This window comes from Cherax quadricarinatus, chromosome 93 (genome assembly GCF_038502225.1).
Source record: "Cherax quadricarinatus isolate ZL_2023a chromosome 93, ASM3850222v1, whole genome shotgun sequence".
Taxonomy (NCBI): Eukaryota; Metazoa; Arthropoda; class Malacostraca; order Decapoda; family Parastacidae; genus Cherax; species Cherax quadricarinatus.
In genome coordinates, this window is record NC_091384.1 from 7,720,608 (window position 1) to 7,747,905 (window position 27,298).

General features: G+C 44.6%; 2 protein-coding genes across 2 annotated transcripts in view; both read left to right on the top strand.

The window, feature by feature from the left end:
* Nucleotides 1–281: 281 nt before the first annotated feature.
* LOC128703493 (uncharacterized) lies at nt 282–17,440 on the top strand. Its single transcript, XM_070104708.1, has 5 exons — nt 282–416; nt 4,236–4,316; nt 11,050–11,173; nt 16,333–16,444; nt 17,041–17,440. The coding sequence occupies exons 1-5, from the start codon at nt 297–299 to the stop codon at nt 17,303–17,305; spliced, it is 702 nt and encodes a 233-aa protein (XP_069960809.1). The 5' UTR covers nt 282–296; the 3' UTR covers nt 17,306–17,440.
* Nucleotides 17,441–24,077: 6,637 nt separating this feature from the next.
* Nucleotides 24,078–27,298, top strand: part of LOC128703397 (keratin-associated protein 9-1) — a 34,788-nt gene continuing 31,567 nt past the window's right edge. Inside the window, exon 1 of the mRNA XM_070104662.1 lies at nt 24,078–24,106. The gene's annotated coding sequence lies outside the window, so the exon portion shown is untranslated. The remainder of the gene's footprint in view (nt 24,107–27,298) is intronic.

Genomic DNA, 27,298 nt, shown 5'->3' on the forward strand with positions numbered 1-27,298 from the left:
TCAGCACTGTTGTTCAACACCGTTGTTCAGCACTGTTGTTCAACACCGTTGTTCAGCACTGTTGTTCAGCCCTGAGCACTTCAGAAAGTGACATGTTAAGCGCAAGTCATGTCAGTCATGGAGGTGAAGGTGAACAAGTGAACTGCCAGCCATCTGAACACTCATTCTCTCACGCTGTTCACCTGCTCTTGATCCCAGGAGGTGGAACAGGAACACCTCACTCCCAGCTGCTGGGTGTCCCTTGCGGGTTTACCGTGCTTCCAATGTACTTTTTTTTATTACAGTACTGAGGCAGGATGGGCGTACGGGCGTGGGCGTGGGCGTGGGTGGTGTTGGTGGGAGTGATCCACCTGCCTGTGAGTGCTGGCGATTGTCAAGAATATTTTAAGTTTCCAAGTGAGAACCATCCATCACTGGTGAGTAAATAACAACATGAGGGAAGAGCACTGCAGGAGGCCTACTAGCCCATATTAGGCAGGTTCTTCTCAGTCACAAACCCACTAACATAAATATTCACCCCAACCCATTATCAGTGTTACCCAAGGAACAAGATAACCTTGTTAACAAGTCCCACTCACAACCCCTCTCATGTACAAGTCCCACTCACAACCCCCTCTCATGTACAAGTCCCACTCACAACCCCTCTCATGTACAAGTCCCACTCACAATCCCTCTCATGTACAAGTCCCACTCACAACCCCTCTCATGTACAAGTCCCACTCACAACCCCTCTCATGTACAAGTCCCACTCAAAACCCCTCTCATGTACAAGTCCCACTCACAACCCCTCGCATGTACAAGTCCCACTCACAACCCCTCTCATGTACAAGTCCCACTCACAACCCCTCTCATGTACAAGTCCCACTCACAACCCCTCTCATGTACAAGTCCCACTCACAACCCCTCTCATGTACAAGTCCCACTCACAACCCCTCTCATGTACAAGTCCCACTCAAAACCCCTCTCATGTACAAGTCCCACTCACAACCCCTCTCATGTACAAGTCCCACTCACAACCCCTCTCATGTACAAGTCCCACTCACAACCCCTCTCATGTACAAGTCCCACTCAAAACCCCTCTCATGCACAAGACCCACTCTCAACCCCTCTCATGTACAAGTCCCACTCACAACCCCTCTCATGTACAAGTCCCACTCACAACCCCTCTCATGTACAAGTCCCACTCACAACCCCTCTCATGTACAAGTCCCACTCACATACAACCCCTCTCATGTACAAGTCCCACTCACATACAACCCCTCTCATGTACAAGTCCCACTCACATACAACCCCTCTCATGTACAAGTCCCACTCAAATACAACCCCTCTCATGTACAAGTCCCACTCAAATACAACCCCTCTCATGTACAAGTCCCACTCACATACAACCCCTCTCATGCACAAGTCCCACTCAAATACAACCCCTCTCATGTACAAGTCCCACTCAAATACAACCCCTCTCATGTACAAGTCCCACTCACATACAACCCCTCTCATGTACAAGTCCCACTCAAATACAACCCCTCTCATGTACAAGTCCCACTCAAATACAACCCCTCTCATGTACAAGTCCCACTCACATACAACCCCTCTCCATTCATCCACTACTAGGTAGACTGTTCCACTCATCCACTACTAGGTAGACTGTTCCACTCATCCACTACTAGGTAGACTGTTCCACTCGTCCACTACTAGGTAGACTGTTCCACTCATCCACTACTAGGTAGACTGTTCCACTCATCCACCACTAGGTAGACTGTTCCACTCATCCACTACTAGGTAGACTGTTCCACTGATCCACTACTAGGTAGACTGTTCCACTGATCCACTACTAGGTAGACTGTTCCACTCATCCACTACTAGGTAGACTGTTCCACTCATCCACTACTAGGTAGACTGTTCCACTCATCCACTACTAGGTATACTGTTCCACTCATCCACTACTAGGTAGACTGTTCCACTCATCCACTACTAGGTATACTGTTCCACTCATCCACTACTAGGTAGACTGTTCCACTCATCCACTACTAGGTATACTGTTCCACTCATCCACTACTAGGTAGACTGTTCCACTCATCCACTACTAGGTAGACTGTTCCACTCATCCACTACTAGGTAGACTGTTCCACTCATACACTACTAGGTAGACTGTTCCACTCATCCACTACTAGGTATACTGTTCCACTCATCCACTACTAGGTAGACTGTTCCACTCATCCACTACTAGGTAGACTGTTCCACTCATCCACTACTAGGTAGACTGTTCCACTCATACACTAATAGGTAGACTGTTCCACTCATCCACTACTAGGTAGACTATTCCACTGATCCACTACTAGGTAGACTGTTCCACTCATCCACTACTAGGTAGACTGTTCCACTCATCCACTACTAGGTAGACTGTTCCACTCATCCACTACTAGGTAGACTGTTCCACTGATCCACTACTAGGTAGACTGTTCCACTCATCCACTACTAGGTAGACTGTTCCACTCATCCACTACTAGGTAGACTGTTCCACTCATCCACTACTAGGTAGACTGTTCCACTCATCCACTACTAGGTAGACTGTTCCACTCATCCACTACTAGGTAGACTGTTCCACGGATCCACTACTAGGTAGACTGTTCCACTCATCCACTACTAGGTAGACTGTTCCACTCATCCACTACTAGGTAGACTGTTCCACTCATCCACTACCAGGTTGACTGTTCCATTCATCCACTACAAGGTAGACTGTTCCACTGATTCACTACTAGGTAGACTGTTCCACTCATCCACTACTAGGTAGACTGTTCCACTCATCCACTACCAGGTTGACTGTTCCATTCATCCACTACAAGGTAGACTGTTCCACTGATCCACTACTAGGTAGACTGTTCCACTCATCCACCACTAGGTAGACTGTTCCACTCAACCACTACTAGGTAGACTGTTCCACTCATCCACTACTTGGTAGACTGTTCCACTCATCCACTACTAGGTAGACTGTTCCACTCATTCACTACTAGGTAGACTATTCCACTCATCTACTACTAGGTAGACTGTTCTACTGATCCATTTCTAGGTAGACTGTTCCACTGATCCACTACTAGGTAGACTGTTCCACTCGTCCACTACTAGGTAGACTGTTCCACTCATCCACTACTAGGTAGACTGTTCCACTCATCCACTACTAGGTAGACTGTTCCACTCATCCACTACTAGGTAGACTGTTCCTCTCATCCACTACTAGGTAGACTGTTCCACTCATCCACTACTAGGTATACTGTTCCACTCATCCACTACTAGGTAGACTGTTCCACTCATCCACTACTAGGTAGACTGTTCCACTCATCCACTACTAGGTAGACTGTTCCACTCATTTATGAATATACGTTCTTCCTGTTTTTTCTTGTCTCCTGTATGATTCTTAAGCTCAAGTTAGACATTTCCTATTTCTCTGGCCAGTGCCTCCCTTCGTATTTCAGATATACTGTCCCCTTTCAGCAGCTCTGTGATTTTTCGCCTTCGCCTGTATAGGGAGCGTCTCTCTCTTTCTAGTTTACATCTTCTCTTCTTATTTCTTATAGGAATGTGCCTTAAGCATACTTCAAGTGCCACAGAGTTAATTCTTTCTAGTCAAAGGTTTGGATCCGTGTTGTTTAAGATACTGTATCAACTTTTTTATTAAAGACATGTTTAATTCAATCTTGGTTGATAGTCTTATTATCAAAATTGCACACACAATACACGAATAACCCGCACATAAAAGAGAAGCTTACGACGACGTTTCGGTCCGACTTGGACCATTGACAAAGTCACACTAACCAGAAGTGGAGCAGGACGGCTATATATAGGCAGGAAGTGGTGGTGGTGGTAGTAGTAGTAGTACAAGAATGGTTATTTATCAAAATTGATTTTGGTGAAGGAACGATTATGACTGATCTCATTTTGCTGGTCATAACTTCTATGTATAACAGTCTGAACTTAGATTATGTTGTGATATGAATTAATTGTTTTTAATACTGTTATATTCCCTAGCAAATAATCATTATTAATAAAGTTAAGGTCCAATGTATTTTCCACTTTTGTTAGCTCCAATATTTGCTGGCTTAAGGTGAATTTGCTGCAGAGATTTAACAGCTCATGTATGTGTGAATCTGAGCTGTCTCCTGGGGTGATCTCTGTTATAACATTATTTGATGCCTTGACATCATGATAGACACCATGATAGACATCATCTCTGTTGACAGTTTGATGGTAAATGGGTGACTGTTGCCAGCACCAGGAGACTTATGCCTTGCCACACTCTACACTTCTCTCAGAATGGATCTGTAAGTATAGTCTATTGTCTATTTTAACTCTTATAGTCTATTGTCTATTTTAACTCTTATAGTCTATTGTCTATATTAACTAACTCGACTCTTATAATCTATTGTCTATCGTAATTAACTGTCAACTTTGTAATTAAAGCTTAATTAACATAGCTGACGAAGCAGTTACCAAAGATGCCTTCCCAGTCGATGCCTGACCCATACATGTTTAGGGCTTCATCCTCTGTATATGTGTAATGTGTTACAGAGGGTGGTGTATTATAATAATAATAATAATAATAATAATAATAATAATAATAATAATAATAATAATAATAATAATAATAATAATATATAGTCACTACCAGTACATGTACAAGGTATACCAGTACATGTACAAAGTATACCAGTACATGTACAAGGTATACCAGTACATGTACAAGGTATACCAGTACATGTACAAGGTATACCAGCACATGTACAAGGTATACCAGTACATGTACAAGGTATACCAGTACATGTACAAGGTATACCAGCACATGTACAAGGTATACCAGCACATGTACAAGGTATACCAGTACATGTACAAGGTATACCAGTACATGTACAAGGTATACCAGTACATGTACATCTACATATCTATAGTTCACTTATCTGTTACAAGCAAATTTAAGAAATTTGTCAGCAGCACTCATAGCGTGTCAGCGTGCCTCGTTGTGCTCCCGGTTATTCTGGTGTTTTCACGGTCGCTCTTACGTGCTAGAACTTTAATTTGTGTCATCAATCCTATACGATACATCCCTCTAGCGCCTGGAACCAATCTTGGGCGGAAAACATTATATACTGAGTAAAAAAAGGAGAATTAGTGTGCACTTCCTAGCAGAGTTTACTGCCAGAGGGGAATCATAGGCCTGTCCCGTGTGGGAAAATAATAATATTGAACTTTGTGTCAGAGGAAAGAAAGTCTCCCTGAAAGCATTGAGTATACATAGTGTATAGTGTATATTACAGTGGCTCCCTAGTATATTGATGATAAAGGCTAAAGTGTCATTTGAAAACATGTGAATTTGTAAATGAAGTGATAAGCCTATAGAGGCAGGTGCCAGAAGTCGCCAGAAACTTACCACAGGTCAGCTGTTTTTAATAATCTTCCTGGCTTGCTAGTGTACTCGCATATAATCTAGTGATACCAGTGAATAGCAGAATACAGTGTTGTAGTAGCAACTAACCAGTATTATAATGGTACTTAGTGAAGTGGAGTGACTTTCATTAGTTTCTTTTTCTTGAAATACGAGACGTTACTGTGAATTTCATATAACCTGTAGTTACCAGCGGTCGCAATATACACAACGAGAAGCAATTATTACTACAGAAAAAGCGCCCTTCCTCCAAAATTTGCACCAGTCAACTATAGTGATAATATAGCATTTATTGTGGTGGAGACGGAAAAAAAAAAAAAAATAGAGAAGCTAGATACAGCGATTGATAAACAAAGGTGGAGGCTCGACCGTTCGTCATTGTAGGAGTGCCAGCAGTCACCGGCTCTTCAACACGCAAGTTATACTTTTGTATCAATCAAATCACATATTACTCGGGTAGATAATTTCCAGTAGATCCTTCATGTGTTAGCTCAAATCACCGACCAGTATGGTTTAAATAAGTGACCCACTGATCAGATCAGATAGACTGGTCCGAACCCTTGACTGGTCCGAACCCTTGACTGGTCCGAACCCTTGACTGGTCCGAACCCTGGACTGGTTTCAAACGGTTTCGTTGTGCACCACCTAGCAGGTTATTAATAGAATATTCAAGAGGTTGCTAGTAGAATTGCAGTAAATCAACCATTCAAATCATTATGAAGCTGTGTGTAGTCTGTGGTCAGTCAAACAAACGGGCTTCCACATGCATAAATTGTCATTTCTGTGGAAATTGGTGTCACGCCCCTTGTGCAGATATCCAAGAACTAGCTACAAGCAGTATTAAAACAGGGAAGTGTTTTTGGGTATGCCCAAATGAGATAAATCTGTGGACTAAAATCACAAGGGTATTAAAAGAGGTCAACATCAAAGCTGCTTTCATAGAAAACCTGGAAGCTTTCTACAACAGATGGGAACATAAAAAGTCCGGGCTGAATGGTACTGCCCTTGATACTGGCCATGTAGTCAGAAACTGTAAGGCTGGAGATGATGTCCTGGTAGTCAGTAAATGGGGGGCTGATAGTGCTGTCCTGGGAGACAGTAATGGGGAAGCTGGAGGTGCTGTCCTGGGAGACAGTAATGGTGAAGCTGGAGGTGCTGTCCTGGGAGACAGTAATGGTGAAGCTGGAGATGCTGTCCTGGGAGACAGTAATGGGGAAGCTGGAGATGCTGTCCTGGGAGACAGTAATGGTGAAGCTGGAGATTTTGTCCAGGTAGTCGGGAATTATACGCAGGAAGGAATACATATAAATGACCGCATAGGGGACAGGAGCCATAGTAGGGAAACAAGTGTAGTCAAAGATAAGATAAAACCAATATTGCAAACTAGAAATACCGCAGGAAATAGCAAACAAGAGGACTCCACTAGCAATAGTGAGGATATATTACCAAAAACAAATGGTGGGAGCTCCATTGTTGGTGCTAGGGAGGATAGAAGTAAGACAGGGAAACATGCACCAACAGGGAATACAGTCACAGAAACCCAAGGCAAACGGAAACCAAGCCTGTGCACATACTATGCACTCGGTATCTGCTGGCATGGGAAATCTGGAAAAACAGATGGGACGTGCAACTATGACCACCCTAGGAAATGCCATGCCCATATGACAACAGGAAAATGCAAACTCCCTTCCTGTAAGCTTTTTCACCCTGAACTGTGTACCTCTTCAGTACAGGAAAGACTGTGCTATAACTTAAATTGCCAGGCATACCATCTAAAGGGGACAAAAAGATACAAAACATCCAGGCCATGGGAAAACCTGGGTAGCCACAGCCACTCAAGAGGGAGAGGTTTTTTAGTGCCAGGAAGGAAAAAAAACTGGCAGGAAATGGCAGAAATCGTACACCAAATCCAGTCATTCCTGGAGTGGAACCACAGTCGATGGCCTCCACTCCAAACCAACAGATACAGATACTAATGCCGGAAAAAAAATCCCCCCCCAGTACCAACAATACCACCAGTCCGATAACATTCTTCTTTGCAAATATACAGGGTCTAAAGCCAGCAACAAACAACAAAATACCTTTCATCCGTGGACTGCTTGCAGAGGCAAAGGCAATGTTCGCGGCTTTCACTGAGACCCACATAAAGGATCACTTGGACAACGAAATATGGATCCCAGGTTACAACCTATACAGATGTGACAGAGTGAACAGGCAAAAGGGGGGGGTTGGCCTGTACATTGCAGAGTCACTTGTTTGCACAGAACTGCTAAATGCCTCAAATGATGTAGTGGAAGTTTTAGCAGTAAAGGTCGAGAACCAAAACCTAGTCATTGTGATAGTCTACAAGCCTCCGGATGCAACATCCCAGCAATTCCAGGAACAGCTGTTAAAAATTGACCACTGTCTGGAAAACCTTCCAGCTCCTGCACCCAACATCTTGCTCCTGGGGGATTTCAACTTAAGGCACCTAAAATGGAGGAATATAGCAAATAATATTGTTGCAGTAATAACACCAGGAGGCAGCTCTGATGAAAACTCACACTCACGCGAGCTTTTAAATCTCTGCACAAAATTCAATTTAAACCAGCAAATAATAGAGCCTACTAGACTGGAGAATACACTAGACCTCATCTTCACTAACAATGATGATCTGATAAGAAATATCACCATATCAAAAACAATATACTCAGATCACAACATAATTGAGGTTCAGTCATGTATGCGCGGAGCCCCAGACCGACATAATGAGATTAGTCACGAGGGAGCATTCACCAAATTCAACTTCAATAACAAAAACATAAAGTGGGACCAAGTAAACCAAGTCCTAACCGATATAAGCTGGGAAGATATACTAAGCAACACAGACCCCAACTTATGCCTAGAACAGATTAACTCGGTAGCACTCGATGTATGCACAAGGCTTATTCCTCTAAGAAAAAGGAGGAGTAGATGTAAAACAGAAAGAGACAGGCGCTCCCTTTACAGGCGACGGAAAAGAATAACAGAGCGGCTAAAAGAGGTCAATATATCTGAAATGCGTAGGGAGACACTGGTCAGAGAAATAGCAAGCATCGAACTTAAGCTAAAAGAATCCTTTAGGAGTCAGGAATCGCGGGAAGAACTAAAAGCCATAAATGAAATCGAAAGAAACCCAAAGTATTTCTTCTCCTATGCCAAATCAAAATCGAGAACAACGTCCAGTATTGGGCCCCTACTTAAACAAGATGGGTCCTACACAGATGACAACAAGGAAATGAGTGAGCTACTCAAGTCCCAATATGACTCAGTTTTTAGCAAGCCGCTAACCAGACTGAGAGTCGAAGATCAAAATGAATTTTTTATGAGAGAGCCACAAAATTTGATTAACACAAGCCTATCCGATGTTATCCTGACGCCAAATGACTTCGAACAGGCGATAAATGACATGCCCATGCACTCTGCCCCAGGGCCAGACTCATGGAACTCTGTGTTCATCAAGAACTGCAAGAAGCCCCTATCACGAGCCTTTTCCATCCTATGGAGAGGGAGCATGGACACGGGGGTCGTCCCACAGTTACTAAAAACAACAGACATAGCCCCACTCCACAAAGGGGGCAGTAAAGCAACAGCAAAGAACTACAGACCAATAGCACTAACATCCCATATCATAAAAATCTTTGAAAGGGTCCTAAGAAGCAAGATCACCACGCATCTAGAAACCCATCAGTTACACAACCCAGGGCAACATGGGTTTAGAACAGGTCGCTCCTGTCTGTCTCAACTATTGGACCACTACGACAAGGTCCTAAATGCACTAGAAGACAAAAAGAATGCAGATGTAATATATACAGACTTTGCAAAAGCCTTCGACAAGTGTGACCATGGCGTAATAGCGCACAAAATGCGTGCTAAAGGAATAACAGGAAAAGTCGGTCGATGGATCTATAATTTCCTCACTAACAGAACACAGAGAGTAGTCGTCAACAGAGTAAAGTCCGAGGCAGCTACGGTGAAAAGCTCTGTTCCACAAGGCACAGTACTCGCTCCCATCTTGTTCCTCATCCTTATATCCGACATAGACAAGGATGTCAGCCACAGCACCGTGTCTTCCTTTGCAGATGACACCCGAATCTGCATGACAGTGTCTTCCATTGCAGACACTGCAAAGCTCCAGGCAGACATCAACCAAATCTTTCAGTGGGCTGCAGAAAACAATATGAAGTTCAACGATGAGAAATTTCAATTACTCAGATATGGTAAACATGAGGAAATTAAATCTTCATCAGAGTACAAAACAAATTCTGGCCACAAAATAGAGCGAAACACCAACGTCAAAGACCTGGGAGTGATCATGTCGGAGGATCTCACCTTCAAGGACCATAACATTGTATCAATCGCATCTGCTAGAAAAATGACAGGATGGATAATGAGAACCTTCAAAACTAGGGAGGCCAAGCCCATGATGACACTCTTCAGGTCACTTGTTCTATCTAGGCTGGAATATTGCTGCACACTAACAGCACCTTTCAAGGCAGGTGAAATTGCCGACCTAGAAAATGTACAGAGAACTTTCACGGCGCGCATAACGGAGATAAAACACCTCAATTATTGGGAGCGCTTGAGGTTCCTAAACCTGTATTCCCTGGAACGCAGGAGGGAGAGATACATGATTATATACACCTGGAAAATCCTAGAGGGACTAGTACCGAACTTGCACACGAAAATCACCCACTACGAAAGCAAAAGACTTGGCAGACGATGCACCATCCCCCCAATGAAAAGCAGGGGTGTCACTAGCACGTTAAGAGACCATACAATAAGTGTCAGGGGCCCGAGACTGTTCAACTGCCTCCCAGCACACATAAGGGGGATTACCAACAGACCCCTGGCAGTCTTCAAGCTGGCACTGGACAAGCACCTAAAGTCAGTTCCGGATCAGCCGGGCTGTGGCTCGTATGTTGGTTTGCGTGCAGCCAGCAGCAACAGCCTGGTTGATCAGGCTCTGATCCACCAGGAGGCCTGGTCTCAGACCGGGCCGCGGGGGCGTTGACCCCCGGAACTCTCTCCAGGTAAACTCCAGGTAAACCAGTCAACTAACACCCAGGATGTGACCCACACCAGTCCACTACCACCCAGGATGTGACCCACACCAGTCCACTAACACCCAGGATGTGACCCACACCAGTCCACTAACACCCAGGATGTGACCCACACCAGTCCACTAACACCCAGGATGTGACCCACACCAGTCCACTAACACCCAGGATGTGACCCACACCAGTCCACTAACACCCAGGATGTGACCCACACCAGTCCACTAACACCCAGGATGTGACCCACACCAGTCCACTAACACCCAGGATGTGACCCACACCCGTCCACTAACACCCAGGATGTGACCCACACCAGTCCACTAACACCCAGGATGTGACCCACACCAGTCCACTAACACCCAGGATGTGACCCACACCAGTCCACTAACACCCAGGATGTGACCCACACCAGTCCACTAACACCCAGGATGTGACCCACACCAGTCCACTAACACCCAAGATGCGACCCACACCAGAGTGGTATAATAATGTGGTATATATACCACCAGAGAGTGGTATATAATGTATCATGTGTTTCAGAGAGTGGTGGTGGAGGAGGGATGGAAGATGGCAGGATGGTCAGTATCAGCCTGGCACTACAACACCACTGCCACCCTGACTCTCAGAGATGAGCATCTCTTCGTTACTGATTTTTCCTTTGATGGTGAGTTGTGACCCCATGGTGTAGTGACCCCCTGGTGTAGTGACCTGGTGTAGTGACCCCTGGTGTAGTGACCCCCTGGTGTAGTGACGCCCTGGTGTAGTGACCCCCTAGTGTAGTGACCCCCTTGTGTAGTGACCCCTGGTGTAGTGACCCCTGGTGTAGTGACCCCCAGGTGTAGTGACCCCCTGGTGTGACCCCCTGGTGTTGTGACCCCCAGGTGTAGTGACCCCCTGATGTAGTGACCCCCTAGTGTAGTGACCCCCTGGTATAGTGACCCCTGGTGTATTGACTCCCTGGTGTAGTGACCCCCTAGTGTAGTGACCCCCCTGGTGTAGTGACCCCCTTGGTGTAGTGACTCCCCTGGTGTAGTGACCCCCTGGTATAATGACCCCCTGGTAAAGTGACCCCCTGGTGGAGTGGCCCCCCCCCTGGTGTAGTGACCCCCTGGTGTAATGAATGACCCCCTGGTGTAGTGACCCCCTGGTATAGTGACCCCCTGGTGTAGTGACCCCCCTGGTGTTATGACCCCCTGGTGTAGTGACCCCCTGGTGTAGTGACCCCCTGGTGTAGTGACCCCCCTGGTGTAATGACCCCCTGGTGTAGTGACTCCCGTGTCAGTAATATGTATTGGCTATGTGTTCCCACCTGTGTCCATTACTTAAGTGTCACGTGACTCCCACTTGAACAGCGCCCGGCTAGGCCGTAGGCCAACCTGTTGGATTCAGACCAGGATCGAGGGCAGATGTACAAAAAAGCTAGGCAAAAGACCGTCAGCCACCCAGTGTGCCACGTAGTCAGTCAGGCAGCTGACACCACTGTTTCACATCCCACCGTTACCACCATTTGTCTTGTTCCTCAATACACCATAAGATAAGATAAGATTTCGTTCGGATTTTTAACCCCGGATGGTTAGCCACCCAGGATAACCCAAGGAAGTCAGTGCGTCATCGAGGACTGTCTAACTTATTTCCATTGGTGTCTTTAATCTTGTCCCCCAGAATGCGACCCACACCAGTCGACTAACACCCAGGTACCTATTTGCTGCTAGGTGAACAGGACAACAGGTGTAAGGAAACGTGTCGAAATGTTTCCACCCGCCGGGAATCGAACCCGGGCCCTCCGTGTGTGAAGCGGGAGCTTTAGCCACCAGGCCACCGGGCCACCTATGACAGTCTACCTCACTATTCACTCTAAGAACAGAGCCTGACAAATAGTGTCAGAGGTGGGATGTGAGACAGTGGTGATAGTGAGTGGTGGGTGCCACCTGGTTGACTGACCACGTGGCACACTGGGTAACTGACTTACTGGCACCTACACTCTGGTGGTCAAACATCACAAGATGCTATAATTCACCTAACCAAAGACAATCTTACTAGACCTTCACCTAGAGTTTTATGACTTTCTGACCGCGGGTTCTAACCCCACCCGTGGTATGGGTTGTTTCAATCGTGTCATTACGATTTCGTGAGTCCCAGCAACAGTTTTTGATTCTTATTTCATACTTCGCGAATTAAAGTTTGCATCACCTACATCATCCACTACTAGGTAGACTGTTCCATTCATCCACTACTAGGTAGACTGTTCCACTCATCCACTACTAGGTAGACTGTTCCACTCATCCACTACTAGGTAGACTGTTCCATTCATCCACTACTAGGTAGACTGTTCCACTCATCCACTACTAGGTAGACTGTTCCACTCATCCACTACTAGGTAGACTGTTCCACTCATCCACTACTAGGTAGACTGTTCCACTCATCCACTACTAGGTAGACTGTTCCACTCATCCACTACTAGGTAGACTGTTCCACTCATCCACTACTAGGTAGACTGTTCCATTCATCCACTACTAGGTAGACTGTTCCACTCATCCACTACTAGGTAGACTGTTCCACTCATCCACTACTAGGTAGACTGTTCCACTCATCCACTACTAGGTAGACTGTTCCACTCATCCACTACTAGGTAGACTGTTCCACTCATCCACTACTAGGTAGACTGTTCCACTCATCCACTACTAGGTAGACTGTTCCACTCATCCACTACTAGGTAGACTGTTCCACTCATCCACTACTAGGTAGACTGTTCCACTCATCCACTACTAGGTAGACTGTTCCACTCATCCACTACTAGGTAGACTGTTCCACTCATCCACTACTAGGTAGACTGTTCCACTCATCCACTACTAGGTATACCGTTCCACTCATCCACTACTAGGTAGACTGTTCCACTCATCCACTACTAGGTATACTGTTCCACTCATCCACTACTAGGTAGACTGTTCCACTCATCCACTACTAGGTATACTGTTCCACTCATCCACTACTAGGTAGACTGTTCCACTCATCCACTACTAGGTAGACTGTTCCACTCATCCACTACTAGGTAGACTGTTCCACTCATCCACTACTAGGTAGACTGTTCCAATCATCCACTACTAGGTAGACTGTTCCACTCATCCACTACTAGGTAGACTGTTCCATTCATCCACTACTAGGTAGACTGTTCCAATCATCCACTACTAGGTAGACTGTTCCATTCATCCACTACTAGGTAGACTGTTCCACTCATCCACTACTAGGTAGACTGTTCCACTCATCCACTACTAGGTAGACTGTTCCACTCATCCACTACTAGGTAGACTGTTCCACTCATCCACTACTAGGTAGACTGTTCCACTCATCCACTACTAGGTAGACTGTTCCACTCATCCACTACTAGGTAGACTGTTCCACTCATCCACTACTAGGTAGACTGTTCCACTCATCCACTACTAGGTATACCGTTCCACTCATCCACTACTAGGTAGACTGTTCCACTCATCCACTACTAGGTAGACTGTTCCACTCATCCACTACTAGGTATACTGTTCCACTCATCCACTACTAGGTAGACTGTTCCACTCATCCACTACTAGGTAGACTGTTCCACTCATCCACTACTAGGTAGACTGTTCCACTCATCCACTACTAGGTAGACTGTTCCAATCATCCACTACTAGGTAGACTGTTCCACTCATCCACTACTAGGTAGACTGTTCCATTCATCCACTACTAGGTAGACTGTTCCATTCATCCACTACTAGGTAGACTGTTCCACTCATCCACTACTAGGTAGACTGTTCCACTCATCCACTACTAGGTAGACTGTTCCATTCATCCACTACTAGGTAGACTGTTCCACTCATCCACTACTAGGTAGACTGTTCCATTCATCCACTACTAGGTAGACTGTTCCACTCATCCACTACTAGGTAGACTGTTCCATTCATCCACTACTAGGTAGACTGTTCCACTCATCCACTACTAGGTAGACTGTTCCATTCATCCACTACTAGGTAGACTGTTCCACTCATCCACTACTAGGTAGACTGTTCCACTCATCCACTACTAGGTAGACTGTTCCACTCATCCACTAGGTAGACTGTTCCAATCATCCACTACTAGGTAGACTGTTCCACTCATCCACTACTAGGTAGACTGTTCCACTCATCCACTACTAGCTGAAATATTAGATGATTTCTCTACTTATATTTGTAAGCTGTTGAATGTATTCAAGGTGTCCTCTGAATCTTCAACCTTAGCAAGTCCAGACTGTAGAGAGTTTGTCTTGATATTGGCATATTCACTGCCTATGGTTCCATTAAGCAAGTGTTAACACTTTCTGCTTTGTATATGTATTCAACTAATCCACCGATATATGATGTTAGTAGTGTATATAAATGGTCCAGAGAACCGACAAGTTGATGAATTAGACACATCTACAACACTTGGGTTTCTTTATTGAGGAAACGTTTGGCATATGCTGTTTTCCTTTCAAGATTGATGGACTGATTACATCGAGTCAAGGCTGAGGGACTGATTATCTCAAACTCCTTTTGCTCTTCACCATTCTCCTTTGTATGGATTGATGAAGCCACTGTGTGGCGAAACGTTTCCTCAGTAAAGATACCCAAGTGTTGCAGATATGTCTAACTTATCAATGCTAGTAGTGTTTATGAAAGCCTTTGGATTACGTGGTTAATGAGTGATAACCGTAAGAGGACTTCGTGAGACCAAGACTCACACCTGTAGGGAAGCCACACCGAGCTGGATTGCTCCCTCACTGCCTCTCACTTCTATATTCCAGCCATCGTTATCCTGGCCCCTGTTTCTCAATGCGAGTGACTTATGTGCAGCCTGCAAGGGGTAAACCTGGAGAGTGTTCCGGGGGTCAACGCCCCCGCGGCCCGGTCTGTGACCAGGCCTCATGGTGGATCAAGGCCTGATCTGTGCCCAAGGATCAAAAACTGTTGCTGGGAAATATTAAGCATGAAGAAAAGTTTAATTTTCTGACCAACTTGTCACATTATGAAAATCATGGTTGGTGTTGAGGTTGTTAACTTCTCCAGGTGAAGGAGATCCAGTAAGACTGTCTTTGGCAAGTTGAATTATAGCATCTTGTGATACTATACCACCAGAGTGTAGGTGCCAGTAAGTCAGTCACCCAGTGTGCCACGTGGTCAGTCAACCAGCTGATGCCATTCACCACCACCACTGTCTCACATCCCACCACTGTCACCAAGTAGTGACCCCTTGTGTAATGACCCTCTGGTGTAGTGACTGGTGTAGTTATCCCCTGGTGTAGTGACCCCCTGGTATAGTGACCCCCTGGTGTAGTGACCCCCTGATATAGTGACCCCCTGGTGTAGTGACCCCCTGGTATAGTGACCCCCCTGGTGTAGTGACCCCCTGGTATAGTGACCCCCTGGTGTAGTGACCCCCTGGTATAGTGACCCCCTGGTGTAGTGACCCCCTGGTATAGTGACCCCCTGGTGTAGTGACCCCCTGGTATAGTGACCCCCTGGTGTAATGACCTCCTGGTATAGTGACCCCTGGTGTAGTGACCCCCTGGTATAGTGACCCCCTGGTGTAGTGACCCCCTGGTATAGTGACCCCCTGGTGTAGTGACCCCCTGGTATAGTGACCCCCTTGTGTAGTGACCCCCTGGTATAGTGACCCCCTGGTATAGTGACCCCCTGGTATAGTGACCCCCTGGTGTAGTGACCCCCTGGTATAGTGACCCCCTGGTGTAGTGACCTGGTATAGTGACCCCCTGGTGTAGTGACTAGTATAGTCTGCTATCATTATTACTATTATTCAAAATTGATGTCTTCTCAGGGTTGTTGATGGGCGGCCGTGTTGATATGGGCGTTGTGGGTGACCACATGTTGATGATGCAGTGTTTATCAGTACTGTCCGTACCAGTACCAGCCATATCTGTTTTGTCCAGGTGTGTACCAGCCATAACTCTTTTGTCTAAGTGTGTGTACCAGCCATAACTCTTTTGTCTAAGTGTGTGTACCAGCCATAACTCTTTTGTCTAAGTGTGTGTACCAGCCATAACTCTTTTGTCTAAGTGTGTGTACCAGCCATAACTCTTTTGTCCAAGTGTGTGTACCAGCCATAACTCTTTTGTCCAAGTGTGTGTACCAGCCATAACTCTTTTGTCCGAGTGTACCAGCCATAACTGTTTTGTCCAGGTGTGTGCTCACCTATTTGTGGTTAAAGTTATCGAGTCACAGCTCCTGGCCCCGCCTTTTTACTGGTCGCTACTAGGTCACTCTCTCCTTGCTCCATGAGCTTTATCATACCTCTTCTTAAAGCTATGTATGGATTCTGCTTCCACTACTGTGTGTGTATGTGCGTGATTAGATAGTCAGGGTCAGTAACTATCCAACTTACAACTATTCAACTAGCACCCCCCACATAGTCATCCCCCCACCATTTTACTACCTCCAGAATATCTTCTTAACCTCCTTAATCATTGCCTTCAGTAACTTTTTACGTCTTTGTCATATCTCCTCACCTGCACTTTATACCCACCAGGAGTGTGCCCAGTGACGCTGCAGCAGTGGTGATGGGTACACTGGAACACTTCAAGGTGCCCAGGACTGGTCAAGACGTGGCACTGGTGCAACATGCAGGGTGTCAGGAAGTGTCAGGGGTAGTGGTGGGAGGTGCCAGGGCTTCCATCGTTGACAGCGGCACCTTGGACGACACTGCTGACTTCCTCGGCGCCCTCGTTCCTGACACTCCACAACGTACCTGGTCTCTTGTCGACTCTCCTGACAATTACGCTGATTTTGTGTAGTTAGTGTCAGCATATCTACTGTCAGTCATTGTGTACATCTGTAGTGTCAACCATTGTACATGTGTAGTGTCAGCCACTGTACATGTGTAGTGTCAGTCACAGTGTACATGGGTAGTGTCACTCACTGTGTACATGGGTAGTGTCAGTCACTGTACTTGTGTAGTGTCAGCCACTGTACATGTGTAGTGTCAGCCACTGTGTACATGGGTAGTGTCACTCACAGTGTACATGGGTAGTGTCAGTCACTGTGTACATGGGTAGTGTCAGTCACTGTGTACATGGGTAGTGTCAGTCACAGTGTACATGGGTAGTGTCAGTCACAGTGTACATGGGTAGTGTCACTCACTGTGTACATGGGTAGTGTCAGTCACTGTGTACATGGGTAGTGTCACTGTGTACATGGGTAGTGTCACTCACTGTGTACATGGGTAGTGTCAGTCACTGTGTACATGGGTAGTGTCAGTCACTGTGTACATGTGTAGTGTCAGTCACTGTGTACATGGGTAGTGTCAGTCACTGTGTACATGGGTAGTGTCACTGTGTACATGGGTAGTGTCAGTCACTGTGTACATGGGTAGTGTCAGTCACTGTGTACATGGGTAGTGTCACTCACTGTGTACATGGGTAGTGTCACTCACTGTGTACATGGGTAGTGTCAGTCACTGTGTACATGGGTAGTGTCACTGTGTACATGGGTAGTGTCACTCACTGTGTACATGGGTAGTGTCAGTCACTGTGTACATGGGTAGTGTCACTCACTGTGTACATGGGTAGTGTCACTCACTGTGTACATGGGTAGTGTCACTCACTGTGTACATGGGTAGTGTCACTCACTGTGTACATGGGTAGTGTCACTCACTGTGTACATGGGTAGTGTCACTCACTGTGTACATGGGTAGTGTCAGTCACTGTGTACATGGGTAGTGTCACTCACTGTGTACATGGGTAGTGTCAGTCACTGTGTACATGGGTAGTGTCAGTCACTGTGTACATGGGTAGTGTCACTCACTGTGTACATGGGTAGTGTCACTCACAGTGTACATGGGTAGTGTCAGTCACTGTGTACATGGGTAGTGTCACTCACTGTGTACATGGGTAGTGTCACTCACTGTGTACATGGGTAGTGTCACTCACTGTGTACATGGGTAGTGTCACTCACTGTGTACATGGGTAGTGTCACTCACTGTGTACATGGGTAGTGTCACTCACAGTGTACATGGGTAGTGTCACTGTGTACATGGGTAGTGTCACTGTGTACATGGTAGTGTCACTCACAGTGTACATGGGTAGTGTCACTGTGTACATGGGTAGTGTCACTCACTGTGTACATGGGTAGTGTCAGTCACTGTGTACATGGGTAGTGTCACTGTGTACATGGGTAGTGTCACTCACTGTGTACATGGGTAGTGTCACTGTGTACATGGGTAGTGTCACTCACAGTGTACATGGGTAGTGTCACTGTGTACATGGGTAGTGTCACTGTGTACATGGGTAGTGTCACTCACTGTGTACATGGGTAGTGTCACTGTGTACATGGGTAGTGTCACTCACAGTGTACATGGGTAGTGTCACTGTGTACATGGGTAGTGTCACTGTGTACATGGGTAGTGTCACTCACTGTGTACATGGGTAGTGTCACTGTGTACATGGGTAGTGTCACTGTGTACATGGGTAGTGTCACTGTGTACATGGGTAGTGTCACTGTGTACATGGGTAGTGTCACTCACTGTGTACATGGGTAGTGTCACTCACTGTGTACATGGGTAGTGTCACTCACTGTGTACATGGGTAGTGTCACTCACTGTGTACATGGGTAGTGTCTGTCACTGTGTACATGGGTAGTGTCACTCACTGTGTACATGGGTAGTGTCACTCACTGTGTACATGGGTAGTGTCAGTCACTGTGTACATGGGTAGTGTCACTCACTGTGTACATGGGTAGTGTCACTCACTGTGTACATGGGTAGTGTCACTCACTGTGTACATGGGTAGTGTCACTCACTGTGTACATGGGTAGTGTCACTCACTGTGTACATGGGTAGTGTCACTCACAGTGTACATGGGTAGTGTCACTGTGTACATGGGTAGTGTCACTCACTGTGTACATGGGTAGTGTCACTCACTGTGTACATGGGTAGTGTCACTGTGTACATGGGTAGTGTCACTCACTGTGTACATGGGTGGTGTCACTCACTGTGTACATGGGTAGTGTCACTCACTGTGTACATGGGTAGTGTCACTCACAGTGTACATGGGTAGTGTCACTGTGTACATGGGTAGTGTCACTCACTGTGTACATGGGTAGTGTCACTCACTGTGTACATGGGTGGTGTCACTGTGTACATGGGTAGTGTCACTCACTGTGTACATGGGTGGTGTCACTGTGTACATGAGTAGTGTCACTCACTGTGTACATGGGTGGTGTCACTGTGTACATGAGTAGTGTCAGTCACTGACACACACACACACACACACACACACACACACACACACACACACACACACACACACACACACACAGGTAAATATTGTTGTTCAGTAATATTCAGTAATGTTCAGTGTTCAATAATAATGTTCGGTAATGTTTAATAATGTTCAAGAATGTTCAATAATATTAAAAGATGTTCAGTGTTCGAAATGTTCAACAGTATTCAATTAAACATTAACATTATATATGTAATTTTTATTTCCTAAGCCAAGATAACCCAGGATAACCCAGGATAACCCAGGATAACCTAGGATAACCCAGGATAACCCAGGATAACCCAGGATAACCTAGGATAACCTAGGATAACCCAGGATAACCTAGGATAACCCAAGATAACCCAGGATAACCCAGGATAACCCAGGATAACCTAGGATAACCCAGGTTAACCTAGGATAACCTAGGATAACCCCGGATAACCCAGGATAACCCAGGATAACCCAGGATAACCTAGGATAACCCAGGATAACCTAGGATAACCCAGGATAACCTAGGATGACCAGGATAACCTAGGGTAACCCAGGATAACCCAGGATAACCTAGGATAACCCAGGATAACCCAGGACAACCCAGGATAACCTAGGATAACCCAGGATAACCCAGGATAACCCAGGATAACCTAGGATAACCCAGGATAACCCAGGATAACCTAGGATAACCCAGGATAACCCAGGATAACCCAGGATAACCCAGGATAACCTAGGATAACCCAGGATAACCCAGGATAACCCAGGATAACCTAGGATTGATACAATGTTATGGTCCTTGAAGGTGAGATCCTCCGACATAATCACTCCCAGGTCTTTGACGTTGGTGTTTCGCTCTATTTTGTGGCCAGAATTTGTTTTGTACTCTGATGAAGATTTAATTTCCTCGTGTTTACCATATCTGAGTAATTGAAATTTCTCATCGTTGAACTTCATATTGTTTTCTGCAGCCCACTGAAAGATTAGGCGGACATCAACCAAATCTTTCAGTGGGCTGCAGAAAACAATATGAAGTTCAACGATGAGAAATTTCAATTACTCAGATATGGTAAAAATGAGGAAATTAAATCTTCATCAGAGTACAAAACAAATTCTGGCCACAAAATAGAGCGAAACACCAACGTCAAAGACCTGGGAGTGATCATGTCGGAGGATCTCACCTTCAAGGACCATAACATTGTATCAATCGCATCTGCTAGAAAAATGACAGGATGGATAATGAGAACCTTCAAAACTAGGGAGGCCAAGCCCATGATGACACTCTTCAGGTCACTTGTTCTATCTAGGCTGGAATATTGCTGCACACTAACAGCACCTTTCAAGGCAGGTGAAATTGCCGACCTAGAAAATGTACAGAGAACTTTCACGGCGCGCATAACGGAGATAAAACACCTCAATTATTGGGAGCGCTTGAGGTTCCTAAACCTGTATTCCCTGGAACGCAGGAGGGAGAGATACATGATCATATACACCTGGAAAATCCTAGAGGGACTAGTACCGAACTTGCACACGAAAATCACTCACTACGAAAGCAAAAGACTTGGCAGACGATGCACCATCCCCCCAATGAAAAGCAGGGGTGTCACTAGCACGTTAAGAGACCATACAATAAGTGTCAGGGGCCCGAGACTGTTCAACTGCCTCCCAGCACACATAAGGGGGATTACCAACAGACCCCTGGCAGTCTTCAAGCTGGCACTGGACAAGCACCTAAAGTCAGTTCCTGATCAGCCGGGCTGTGGCTCGTACGTTGGTTTGCATGCAGCCAGCAGCAACAGCCTGGTTGATCAGGCTCTGATCCACCAGGAGGCCTGGTCACAGACCGGGCCGCGGGGGCGTTGACCCCCGGAATTCTCTCCAGGTACTCCAAGTAACCAGCACCATTCTGAAATCCAATGATAAGAAACACCAATATGAAAAGCAATGTAGACAGGGCTTAATACACAAAGATATTCTTAAACACTATTCATCAGTTCTCACCAAAGTAATAAAGAAAGCCAAACAACTATACTACTCCAGTAGATTCACAGACACTAGAGGAGATATAAAAAAGACCTGGAAAATACTCTCTCAGATTCTAGGGACCCACAAACTGAAAAAAACCAAGAATATTGTCCTAACTAAACCTAATGAAACACCACTACATCCCACTGACACAGCTAACAAGATAAACGACTTCTTCTCAACCATAGGATCTAATCTCGCCAATAAAATCCCACATACCAATGCCCACGCCGGGGACTACCTAGATGGGAATTTCCCAGATTCCTTCTATCTTGCACCAACTGAGCCCTCGGAAGTCACCGAGATTATAAAGTCACTTAAAAACAACTCAGGGAATCTGTCTAATGTCCCACCATTACTGTACAAGCGAGCGGCCCATATCCTTTCGCATGCTATTTCATTACTTTTTAACAAGTCACTAGAAACTAGCACCTTCCCGAAACTACTCAAGATGGCAAGGGTTACACCAATACATAAAGGTGGTGACCCTACAGACTTAAACAACTATAGGCCAATATCAAACTTACCATTGTTATCCAAAATCTTTGAGAAACTCGTGCACAGGAGACTATATTCATTTATAACGGCACAAAACATACTCAACCCCTGCCAATTTGGATTCAGGAAAAATAAAAGCACTAATGATGCAATCATAAAAATGCTAGATCTGCTTTACACAGCATTGGAAAATAAGGAATATCCACTAGGAATTTTTATTGACCTAAGAAAAGCTTTTGACACAGTACACCACGACATCCTACTCCACAAACTTGACCATTACGGTATAAGAGGCCATGCGCTTGCTTATTTCAAATCTTACCTTACTAATAGGTATCAGTATGTCACCATTAAAGACACAGCATCAACAATACGGCCACTTGATACTTGAGTTCCGCAGGGAAGTGTCAATGGTCCCCTGCTCTTCCTCATATACATCAATGATCTTCCATACGTATCCCAACACCTGAAACCCATTCTCTTTGCTGACGACACGACTTATGTCATCTCTCACCCTAATCTTGCCACCCTCAACACCATTGTTAACGAGGAGCTGATCAAAATATCGACTTGGATGACAGCCAATAAACTTACGCTTAACACTGACAAAACCTACTATATTATCTTTGGTAGCAGAGCAGGAGATGCACAAATTAACATTAAGATCGACAACACTCTAATTACCAGACATAATGAGGGCAAATTCCTAGGCCTATACCTTGACAACAACCTGAATTTCAGCACCCATATCCAACACATAACCAAAAAAGTATCCAAAACGGTTGGGATCCTCTCCAAGATACGATACTACGTGCCGCAAAATGCCCTTCTCACACTATACCACTCACTGATTTATCCATACCTCACCTATGCTATTTGTGCTTGGGGATCAACTGCAGCAACACACCTAAAGCCAATAATAACCCAACAAAAAACTGCAGTAAGAATAATTACTAAATCTCATCCCTGGCAACACCCCCCCCACTCTTCATAGATCTAAACTTACTCCCTGTTCAGTACATCCACACTTACTACTGTGCAATCTACATCTACAGGACCTTAAACTCCAATATCAACCTTTACCTAAAACGCTTTCTTGATAGTTGTGACAGAACCCACAGGCATAACACTAGCCACAAACATCTCTACGACATTCCCCGTGTCCAACTAAACCTTTACAAAAATTCAATGTATGTCAAAGGCCCTAAAATCTGGAACACCCTTCCTGAGAACTCTAGAACTGCAGACACATTCATCACCTTCAAAACTACCATTAGAAAACATCTTATCTCCCTGATACACCCCGTCAACTAACTACACGAATACCACCTGGTGGTTCACACTTACACTCACTCACCCATTTGACCATAAACAGAAATATTAATCTCAATCTTAAAATAATGAATCCTATGATACTCCAATACTGAAACTATGTACTGTGCCAAAACAAAAGCATTCACATTGCTAAACTCACAAACTAGTATTTAGTCACTTAGCCATAATACCAACTTACCTCATAATTTGTAATATTTTAAAATAAAGAATTAAACTAAGTCTGCCCGAAATGCCTAGCCATGCTAGGCGTTCTAGTGGTACACTCTGTAATCATTATTTAACTACATGTAAACCACACAATAACCAAATTCTGTAAATCCAACATTGTAATCCTTATAGAGAATAAACTTTGAATTTGAGAGTAACTCAGGATAAGCCAGAGTAACCTAGGATAACCGAGCTGGAAGACCATGAGAGTGACATAGTGTAAGCGACCAACACAACATAAACAAAGTTGATCATGCTAACAGTGGTAGTTGTGCGTCAGTCTTGGTGGGGTGTAGATTTATTTATTTTATTTATTTTATTTAGAAATTTGAGCACACATACAGAGGTACAAAAAATACAGATAAGAGCAGCATGCCAAAGCCACTTATACTATGCATAGCATTACGCTGACTTAAGATTAACTAAGCAATGATGAAGTCAGTGATAAAACATTAATGTAAACAGGTTACTATAAAGCACAAGTGAGTATGATCATATGGTTGTATGCATTATTGTAAATTCAGTAGAATGGAGTATTCTGTTAGGTAGTGTATTTAAAAAATAATAAAGTTAGATTGGGTTTTAGGTTTAACATTTATGTGATATAATTGTGAGAAACATTTAAGATATACAATTTATAAGGTTCAGTTATTCAGGGTGTGAGTAAGTGAACTTTGAGAAGAGACTTGACTCTCACCTGAGTGTCTGTAACACATTTCGCCCGTTCTTTCTGGCACACTTGTCCTCATTTACTTTACCTAGCCGGCACATTACAACGGAAAACTGGTCATTATCTTACTTTTAACAAGCTCCATTTTTTTCCGCTCTGTGGATAATTTTAAGTTTTGGAAAGTCAGTTCAGTTACTGACCTTAAGTTGGGGTATGGACGTGCCCCTGCTGGTGCCCCACCTGATATAACTGGAAACTTTCAAGTTCCAATTTCTATTTGCAATGGAACTTTTGTTCCTTTTCTGCCAAGGCTCAACTTTGGGCACTAAATCGCGCTGTATAGCCCTTGTGGTTTAGCGCTTCTTTTTGATTATAATAATAATGGGCACTAAATCTTCTCCGAACATCTGGGAATTTTTGTAAACTCAACGTTAACAGTATTGTTGCTGGAGGTCCCCTCAAGGAAGGTTCCTTGATGTTGGTGAGGGGCTCTTGATTTAGGGAATTGGATCTGTGCTCCAGTTCCTCGAATTAAGCCTGAATGCCTTCCACATCCCCCCCCCCAGGCGCTGTATAATCCTCCGGGTTTAGCGCTTCTCCCTTGATTATAATAATAATAATAATGTTGCTGAAGGTGGAGGTTTACTGTCCAGTAATTAATGACAACAAATATTCTACGTAGTTGCCAGTTGGGTTTAGTTGATTGTATTCAACCTACACTTCCAGTTGGGTTTAGTTGATGGTATTCAACCTACACTTCCAGTTGGGTTTAGTTGATTGTATTCCACCTACACTTCCAGTTGGGTTTAGTTGATTGTATTCCACCTACACTTCCAGTTGGGTTTAGTTGATTGTATTCAACCTACACTTCCAGTTGGGTTTAGTTGACTATTCCACCTACACTTCCAGTTGGGTTTAGTTGATTGTATTCCACCTACACTTCCAGTTGGGTTTAGTTGATTGTATTCAACCTACACTTCCAGTTGGGTTTAGTTGATTGTATTCCACCTACACTTCCAGTTGGGTTTAGTTGACTATTCCACCTACACTTCCAGTTGGGTTTAGTTGATTGTATTCCACCTACACTTCCAGTTGGGTTTAGTTGATTGTATTCCACCTACACTTCCAGTTGGGTTTAGTTGATTGTATTCCACCTACACTTCCAGTTGGGTTTAGTTGATTGTATTCCACCTACACTTCCAGTTGGGTTTAGTTGATTGTATTCCACCTACACTTCCAGTTGGGTTTAGTTGATTGTATTCCACCTACACTTCCAGTTGGGTTTAGTTGATTGTATTCCACCTACACTTCCAGTTGGGTTTAGTTGATTGTATTCCACCTACACTTCCAGTTGGGTTTAGTTGATTGTATTCCACCTACACTTCCAGTTGGGTTTAGTTGATTGTATTCCACCTACACTTCCAGTTGGGTTTAGTTGACTGTATTCCACCTACACTTCCAGTTGGGTTTAGTTGATTGTATTCCACCTACACTTCCAGTTGGGTTTAGTTGATTGTATTCCACCTACACTTCCAGTTGGGTTTAGTTGATTGTATTCCACCTACACTTCCAGTTGGGTTTAGTTGATTGTATTCCACCTACACTTCCAGTTGGGTTTAGTTGATTGTATTCCACCTACACTTCCAGTTGGGTTTAGTTGATTGTATTCCACCTACACCTCCAGTTGGGTTTAGTTGATTGTATTCCACCTACACTTCCAGTTGGGTTTAGTTGATTGTATTCCACCTACACTTCCAGTTGGGTTTAGTTGATTGTATTCCACCTACACTTCCAGTTGGGTTTAGTTGATTGTATTCCACCTACACTTCCAGTTGGGTTTAGTTGATTGTATTCCACCTACACTTCCAGTTGGGTTTAGTTGATTGTATTCCACCTACACTTCCAGTTGGGTTTAGTTGATTGTATTCCACCTACACTTCCAGTTGGGTTTAGTTGATTGTATTCCACCTACACTTCCAGTTGGGTTTAGTTGATTGTATTCCACCTACACTTCCAGTTGGGTTTAGTTGATTGTATTCCACCTACACTTCCAGTTGGGTTTAGTTGATTGTATTCCACCTACACTTCCAGTTGGGTTTAGTTGATTGTATTCCACCTACACTTCCAGTTGGGTTTAGTTGATTGTATTCCACCTACACTTCCAGTTGGGTTTAGTTGATTGTATTCCACCTACACTTCCAGTTGGGTTTAGTTGATTGTATTCCACCTACACTTCCAGTTGGGTTTAGTTGATTGTATTCCACCTACACTTCCAGTTGGGTTTAGTTGATTGTATTCCACCTACACTTCCAGTTGGGTTTTGTTGATTGTATTCCACCTACACTTCCAGTTGGGTTTAGTTGATTGTATTCCACCTACACTTCCAGTTGGGTTTAGTTGATTGTATTCCACCTACACTTCCAGTTGGGTTTAGTTGATTATATTCCACCTACACTTCCAGTTGGGTTTAGCTGATTGTATTCCACCTACACTTCCAGTTGGGTTTAGTTGATTGTATTCCACCTACACTTCCAGTTGGGTTTAGTTGATTGTATTCAACCTACACTTCCAGTTGGGTTTAGTTGATTGTATTCCACCTACACTTCCAGTTGGGTTTAGTTGACTGTATTCCACCTACACTTCCAGTTGGGTTTAGTTGATTGTATTCCACCTACACTTCCAGTTGGGTTTAGTTGATTGTATTCAACCTACACTTCCAGTTGGGTTTAGTTGATTGTATTCCACCTACACTTCCAATTGGGTTTAGTTGATTGTATTCCACCTACACTTCCAATTGGGTTTAGTTG